The following is an 8,952-nucleotide window of genomic DNA, read 5'->3' as shown; positions in this document are numbered from 1 at the left end:
ACACACTGGAACCAGCAACAGACTGCTTTAATAATATCTATAGTGCTTCCTCACTGTAATGTCATGCTCAAGGCACAATTGAAACATAGCAACCAGCCCAACAACAGGGCACAATGACATTCAACGTTATTAATATAGACTAGCTCACAAGAGGGATTTTCCTTTCTTAAATTTTCTTTATCGTTAGGGGTGGGGTAAGATTGGAATGATCTTATTGTAAAGGCTGAGATTTAGGAATTTGTTATGTATTCACATGTACTTGGGACATCATTTAAAATGTGAGGGAGGCTGTCCTGTTCTTTTATACATGGACATACAACATCTCTTGACTTATTCTAAATCTTTAACTTTTTCAAATACTAAAGCACTTTTTTGAGTGGAAGTCATGCACACAGTTATCATGACAATGATACTTAATGGTTTGTTTGTGTCACTAAAGATGAAGGCTTCATGAAACTGCGCACATTATTTTTCTACACTCCATAGTTATCTCAAAATGTTTCAAAATATTGCCTGCAAAGGCAATAGAATTTCGGATAAGTCTTGAATTTATTTACCACTATGACAACTTTACAGTAAGGCTTACAACTTTCAGTAAGGCTTACAACTTTACAGTAAGGCTTACATTTACCAGTGTCTGTGATGTCTCAGTCCCGTGAGGCTTACAACCAGCAGACTGAACCTGTCGCATACCACTGCATCCATCACTTCGAGACATCTCAGCAGCCGAGTTTACCTGATCGTCACCACTGACTTGCGCATGGCTCTGTTTCTCAGGTAAAACCTTTGAAGCATAACTGTGCGGAGCACAGTTGTTTTTCCTGCCAGGTAACTTGGGCAGAACTTTGTAAGGTGTGACATTAGGGTAGGATAGTGTCCTGCTTTGATCCAACAGCAGCTGTCTGAAGAACAGAATCTGTACAATGAAATCTTATGTCACTCGAAGGTAGAACTTTGGGGGTGGTCAAAGATGCTGTATCAGTACTAGATTTAAACACTGGGCCAGCTTGAGGGAGGTTTGTGATAGAGCTTTTCGTTTGAGCAAATGTACTTTCCAGTTGTTGATATCCCAGCTCTTCTGGTTGTTTGGAAACTGTGGAACCTGTTAATGTCCTGGAACCCCCGGGCTGACCAATACGCTGTTTGATCCCATGGAACTCTCCTTCCTGTTGGTGCACAACATTTTGTCTTGACTCTGTGACTTAGCTGACATCATCACAGCAGTCTCACACCATGCTACACTTTGTCCAACATTGCCTGACGTTGCACTCCTTCATCACAGCAGACTCACACCCGTTACACCTCGTCCAATGTTAAAGGATGTTTGCACTCTTCATCTCTTTATTGCCCATGTGGACTGGTTGTTTCTGACTTGGCTGGACGACTATCACATCACCTGCCTCAGAACCTTTACCTGACAGCAAATTACCACTAACCTGTATTCCTTCTGGATTCAAACACTTTTTCTTCTCTGAACCATGTAGAGCATGAACACATATTACAGCATGTGTGGAGGTTTTGTGTCTTGTTGTCCCTCTGCCTCTAACCCAGCCGTCTTCCTCTTCAACCCCACACCAGTCACCACCATGGATTTTTTTAACATTCTCCATGCGTTTAACAGCAGTTGTATCAAGATCTGCTGGAGTCCCAGAAGTAGTTTTTAAACCTGAGCTACAATCGGACATGAACCCAATTTCTTGTCTCTGAGGCAAGTGGCTGTGTCTCACTGTCAAATCCTCTGCTAAATGTCTTTTCTTTGTCTCCCAATTTTGAGGCAGTCATGTCAGTTGTTGATGCTGATATTGTGTTCCATTCAGCTTGACTTTCTTCCTCTCTCTTCTTCTTTAAATCTTCATTAGGCAGTTTTTCATTCTGAGCTGATTTCGTAACTGACGGACTTGATTTGCTAGATCCACTTAAAGTTAGTGGTGATTTTGTCAAAGATGACCTTGACCTTGGTACTGACCTAGAATTTGAATGTGACCTTGGTGATGACCTTGGGTCTGACACTGGTGATGACCTTGAACTCAAAGTCTTCTGCTGTGATAAATCACTGGACTGAGCTGTCTGAATACAGGATTTCATGAGCTTGTTGATGTCTTGTTGTTTTTGGAAAAGATTCAAGAGAGACTTTTGTTGCATGCTCAGTGACAATAGCTCTTTGTGAATTTTTTGTCTCTTGTCTTTGGTTTGACCTCTCTGTTTGACCTGTAATGCCAGTTGCTCTCGTTTGACATCATGAGCTTGTCGGATTTGACCCAGATGTCCCTTTAAAGTTTCAAAACGAGTTTTCCAGTCTGTAAATAAAAGAATGACAAAAAGGTTGACAATAGATTCTTCAGTTTCCTCATCTCTGCTTCAACACCTAGACCTTACAGAAATTAACCCTTGTTGTATATGATTCATTTACTTATTGAAGTCTTTTACCACAAACTTAAAGCTACGTTACTCTTGATATACCTACATCACGGGTCAGGTTTTTGCCTGGAGGAGTAAGACCATTACAGGACATTAATCTTAGCACCTCACCAGCTTTATACACACATTAATGTATGTGTAAATCTTAACATGTTTTGTACCACTGGTTACCTCCCACTATTATGCTGGCTGTCATCGATTCAAAGTGAAAAAGGATACATGAACATGTGCATACTGGCTCGAGGATACATGTACATGTTCAAAATGGCCCGAGGATACATATACATGTCCATACTGGCCCGGGGATACATGTACATGTCCATACTGGCCTGAGGATATATGTACATGTTCATACTGGCTCGAGGATACATGTACATGTTCAAAATGGCCCGAGGATATAGGTATCTTTTTCATACTGGCCCGATGATACATGTACATGTTCATACCGGCTCGAGGATACATGTACATGTTCATACTGGCTCGAGGATACATGTACATGTACACACTGGCTCGAGGATACGTGTACATGTTCATACTGGCTCGAGGATACATGTACATGTTCATACTGGCCCGAGGATACATGTACATGTTCATACTGGCCCGAGGATACATGTACATGTTCATACTGGCCCGAGGATACGTGTACATGTTCATACTGGCCTGAGGATACATGTACATGTTCATACTGGCCTGAGGATACATGAACATGTGCATACTGGCCTGAGGATACATGAACATGTGCATACTGGCCTGAGGATACATGTACATGTTCATACTGGCCCGAGGATACATATACATGTCCATACTGGCCCGAGGATACATGTACATGTCCATACTGGCCCGAGGATACATGTACATGTTCATACTGGCCTGAGGATACATGTACATGTTCATACTGGCCTGAGGATACATGTACATGTTCATACTGGCCTGAGGATACATGAACATGCGCATACTGGCCCAAGGATATATGAACATGTGCATACTGGCTCGAGGATACATGTACATGTTCAAAATGGCCTGAGGATACATATACATGTCCATACTGGCCCGATGATACATGTACATGTCCATACTGGCCTGAGGTTATATGAACATGTCCATACTGGCCCGAGGATACATGTACATGTCCATACTGGCCTGAGGATATATGTACATGTTCATACTGGCCTGAGGATACATGTACATGTTCATACTGGCCTGAGGATACATGTACATGTTCATACTGGCCTGAGGATACATGTACATGTTCATACTGGCCTGAGGATACATGAACATGCGCATACTGGCCCGAGGATATATGTACATGTCCATACTGGCCCGAGGATATATGTACATGTTCATACTGGCCCGAGGATATATGAACATGTCCATACTGGCCCGAGGATATATGAACATGTCCATACTGGCCTGAGGTTATATGAACATGTCCATACTGGCCCGAGGATACATGTACATGTCCATACTGGCCTGAGGATATATGTACATGTTCATACTGGCTCGAGGATACATGTACATGTTCAAAATGGCCCGAGGATATAGGTATCTTTTTCATACTGGCCCGATGATACATGTACATGTTCATACCGGCTCGAGGATACATGTACATGTTCATACTGGCTCGAGGATACATGTACATGTACACACTGGCTCGAGGATACGTGTACATGTTCATACTGGCCCGATGATACATGTACATGTTCATACTGGCCCGAGGATACATGTACATGTTCATACTGGCCCGAGGATACATGTACATGTTCATACTGGCCCGAGGATACGTGTACATGTTCATACTGGCCTGAGGATACATGTACATGTTCATACTGGCCTGAGGATACATGAACATGCGCATACTGGCCCAAGGATATATGAACATGTGCATACTGGCTCGAGGATACATGTACATGTCCATACTGGCCTGAGGATACATGAACATGTGCATACTGGCCTGAGGATACATGAACATGTGCATACTGGCCTGAGGATACATGTACATGTTCATACTGGCCCGAGGATACATATACATGTCCATACTGGCCCGAGGATACATGTACATGTCCATACTGGCCCGAGGATACATGTACATGTTCATACTGGCCTGAGGATACATGTACATGTTCATACTGGCCTGAGGATACATGTACATGTTCATACTGGCCTGAGGATACATGAACATGCGCATACTGGCCCAAGGATATATGAACATGTGCATACTGGCTCGAGGATACATGTACATGTTCAAAATGGCCTGAGGATACATATACATGTCCATACTGGCCCGATGATACATGTACATGTCCATACTGGCCCGAGGATACATGTACATGTTCATACTGGCCCGAGGATACATGTACATGCGCATACTGGCCCAAGGATATATGAACATGTGCATACTGGCTCGAGGATACATGTACATGTCCATACTGGCCTGAGGATACATGAACATGCGCATACTGGCCCAAGGATATATGAACATGTGCATACTGGCTCGAGGATACATGTACATGTTCAAAATGGCCTGAGGATATATGAACATGTCCATACTGGCCCGAGGATATATGTACATGTTCATACTGGCCCGAGGACATATGTACATGTTCATACTGGCCCGAGGATATATGTACATGTTCATACTGGCCCGATGATACATGTACATGTCCATACTGGCCCGAGGATACATGTACATGTCCATACTGGCCTGAGGATACATGAACATGCGCATACTGGCCCGAGGATATATGTACATGTCCATACTGGCCCGAGGATATATGTACATGTCCATACTGGCCCGAAGATATATGTACATGTGCGTTTATTCCAAGAATGGCACACTAATTTATGTACTTTATTGTTTGTTTCATGTCATACTCAAGACTTACATGTATACAGTGGTGGTCAGATGCACGAGACTGGCGTGCCGAGAGTAAACCATCGGCCTTTGATGACTAAGTGGTGAACTTTCACACACGTGACAAATGCCATATGGGTGAAAATTAGTATCAAGAGAATTTCATGTACAACCAAAAGACACGATTACCACAGTAACAATGTAAGCACGTGAATCTGAAAAACCCTGTCCCAGAATGCACTACACACTAAGTCCTATTTAACTTTAATTTAATGAGCCTTTAATTTTTTTTTGGTGGGGGGGGGGGGAACTGTATCAAACAATATTTGAATGTCCATAAAAATTTGAGACTCTCACCTGAACTTATAACACCATTTGAAGAATGTAGTGTCTCAAGTCCCTGAATAATAAGGCCTTGTGTCTCTCCTATCTTTACCATCACATCCTGTTCAAAAGTGAAAGCAATATTAACAGTGATTAAAATAAAAGACACACTATAATTCCATATCAAATCTAGGATGGGAAATTTATCATAACACAAGGGTACCAGAGGCAGGGAAGAGAAAATTTTCTATTAAAATCAGCTGAAATTTTTTCCACTAGCTGACTTCATTAGCGAAACAAGCTGGTTATAAACTGGAAGATGTTCAAAATCACAATCGTAACATTTTCTCAAACTTTTCCACTGAAGCATTTTAGACAAGCAAATCTCATGAATTTTTAAACAAAGGAAGAATAAAAGGAAAATGACACTATGGTGGCAAGGCCCTACAAACATTGAGATTTGGGGAAAGTGTCAATAATTCTCAGACACTGGACATAAGTAATTAATTCCATCAACAGTGTGATAATTAACCAATAATTAGCAAGAGAACTTCCCCCAGAATATTATACCCAAAATGGGGAAAACTTGTCTTCTTAGAACTTATAGATCACCTGATGGTTGTTACTTGAAGTATTCAGTAGGATTTTGATGTCCTTCAATCTGTTTTGACATTTGTGCAACAAGTCTACTTCTTCTTCATTAAACCCTGACAAAACTGGAAACATAATAAAATCAGCTCAATGAAATCCTCTAATATAATTAACACATATACTTCTGCTAATTAAGATGATAACTAATATACTGTATTCCACTTAAAGTTAAGCATTTTTCATGTGACACATTCTGATTGATTCACTTAAGTTTAATTAACTTCTTATCAGAAAATTTAAGTAGAATTTAAAATTGCATGCTTTTGAAAGTGCATCTTTACGCGCCAAACTTTATGATAAAAATACAGTAAATTATGGCTTTTTCGTTGATTTTTTCTTAAAATATAAATCTAATTTTCACTCACACCATCAGGAATCTCAGCATTTGACTCAAAACATGCAAACTGGTACATACGTATAAATCTAATTTTCACTCACACCATCAGGAATCTGGGCATTTGACTCAAAACATGCAAACTGGTACATACGTATAAATCTAATTTTCACTTTAGACCATCAGGAATCTGAGCATTTGACTCAAAACACGCAAACTGGTACATACGTATAAATCTAATTTTCACTTTAGACCATCAGGAATCTGAGCATTTGACTCAAAACATGCAAACTGGTACATACGTATAAATCTAATTTTCACTCACACCATCAGGAATCTGAGCATTTGAGCACAAACTGTTGCTTGGTTACATCTGCTTTTAAGACTAGGGGGCTCCAAAACTGAATTAAGAATATTGCTAAATTTGAACTGTACTGTTAGTAGATTTTTTATAGGTTTTTTTTTTTTTTTTTTTTTAGGACTTTGAATGATTAAAAACCATGGTATAGAACCAAGCATTGTGCACATAAAGGGTTTAATTGGCTGATCATTGGTTACTACCTGTTGTCAAAATCACACTTTAATATCCTAGTCTTCCATACACAATGACATTTGCCAATCAGAATACATAAGGAAATTCATATTACAAAGACAGGGAAAAGGACAGACCTGACCCCTCATTTGGCAGGCTGGTTTTAAAGCTCTGTTGCATCTGAGATACATGTTGTGGGCCTAAAATACTTGGACTGAACTGTGTTCCTTGGCTGTGACCCATCCAGTCTGAGTTGTGCCCCTTTACATGCCTGCTCTGAGAGTTATCCCCCTTAGTCCCCATACCCTTTCTCCAGGTCTGTGATGATACTGGTGCATTAGAGTTGGTGAATGGTATGTTTTGATGTGACAACAGTGATTCTGACATGCTGGACATGACATCATCATTATCATCTACTGGAGCTGTCTGAAAAAATGAGTGCACATATCTAATTTGAGCACTGACAAGTACTGAATGATTTCACACTATCTTTCATAGGTAAATCTAAATCTTATGTTTGGCCACAACTAGTCCTTCAACTAACAGACTGAAAATTAAATGTCTGAAATAAAACTGACTTCATGAAATCCTGACATTCAGTAAACTGGGAAGAGTACATCAGACATGACGATGGTTACAGATGAGGAAGCTGCAGTGAGGCTGAGGATGACATGAAATCCTGACATTCAGTAAACTGGGAAGAGTACATCAGACATGACAATGGTTAGAGATCAGGAAGCTGCAGTGAGGCTGAGGATGACATGAAATCCTGACATTCAGTAAACTGGGACCAGTACATCAGGTATGACGATGGTTAGAGATCAGGAAACTACAGTGAGGCCGAGGATGATAAACACACCCATGAAATCAGTTTCCGCTTTTGCCGGTTTCGCTGTAGCTTAAAGTTGGGAAAATTGTCAGGTACCTGGCAAACAATGATGGATTTCTTAGGATCTGCCCAGTTCCCACCCATAAATCTGACCACCTTCACATAGAAGAAATTTTATTGAGTGCAATTTTAAATCATAAACAAATAAATCAATAAATCTGTTTGACTGGCTATCAGCTGGTTTACCATAAAAGCTATATCTGTTACAAAATAAAAAATACTTCCCTACCATTCTCAAAGAAAAAATTCAGAAAACAGAAATTGAGGCAAAAAATAAACATTTGTGACATATAAACAAAAGCAAAAATAATATTCAGAATATGTCTTTCAGAACACAGCTTTGTATTGATATAAATATAAAATAATATAATATAATATAATTAGATGCATAATTGTTCTTACTGTCTCTTGACTGGTGTCACCTTCAAACAGGTATTCGTTCTGATTTAAAGATTTCTTTCCTGCAAATCCAATCACTGGAGAGGCCTGGAAAACATCTGAAATAACAACTCAGTTATAAAATTTGTATTCTGACAATTTATTTTTCAACATTAAATTTAGGTGACTTGAATTCACATTCAGTACAGTTATCTAGTTTTAAACAATGAAATATGTTATCAATCATGGATTGACCTAGGACTGGTGAGACTACCAACACATATCACTGTTCTGGGATAGATACATTATATTTTGTGTGAATTTGCACAAGTTTATAAACCTGTAAAACTTTATCATGTTATGGATAATTTAACTCTAATTTCATTAAAAACATTGTGGAAACATATCATAGTATCAACTGTTATTTAATTCTGATAAAACAGTGGTATCACGTTACACAACAAATGCCGCTACGGCGGTGTTAAAGTCTACTCTACCCAAAAACCAGAAGAAAATGTGTCAAAAACGGTTTATTTTTAGCTGATGTTCTCTTTCCCTCCCTCTGCAGATGTCAT

At 39.7% G+C, this 8,952-nt stretch overlaps 1 protein-coding gene across 1 annotated transcript; it reads right to left on the bottom strand.

Moving 5' to 3' along the window:
* Positions 1 to 599: 599 nt before the first annotated feature.
* On the bottom strand, positions 600 to 8,683 carry LOC135476351 (uncharacterized). The gene is made up of 6 exons (XM_064756350.1): positions 8,656 to 8,683; positions 8,402 to 8,496; positions 7,248 to 7,536; positions 6,206 to 6,309; positions 5,627 to 5,714; positions 600 to 2,297 (listed from the first exon to the last, which is right to left on the bottom strand). The coding sequence occupies exons 1-6, from the start codon at positions 8,681 to 8,683 to the stop codon at positions 1,672 to 1,674; spliced, it is 1,230 nt and encodes a 409-aa protein (XP_064612420.1). The 3' UTR covers positions 600 to 1,671.
* Between the last annotated feature and the right edge of the window lie 269 nt (positions 8,684 to 8,952).

This window comes from Liolophura sinensis, chromosome 10 (genome assembly GCF_032854445.1).
Source record: "Liolophura sinensis isolate JHLJ2023 chromosome 10, CUHK_Ljap_v2, whole genome shotgun sequence".
Lineage (NCBI taxonomy): Eukaryota > Metazoa > Mollusca > Polyplacophora > Chitonida > Chitonidae > Liolophura > Liolophura sinensis.
Note: the sequence above shows the minus strand (reverse complement) of the source record. Positions and strands in the feature narration are given on the sequence as shown.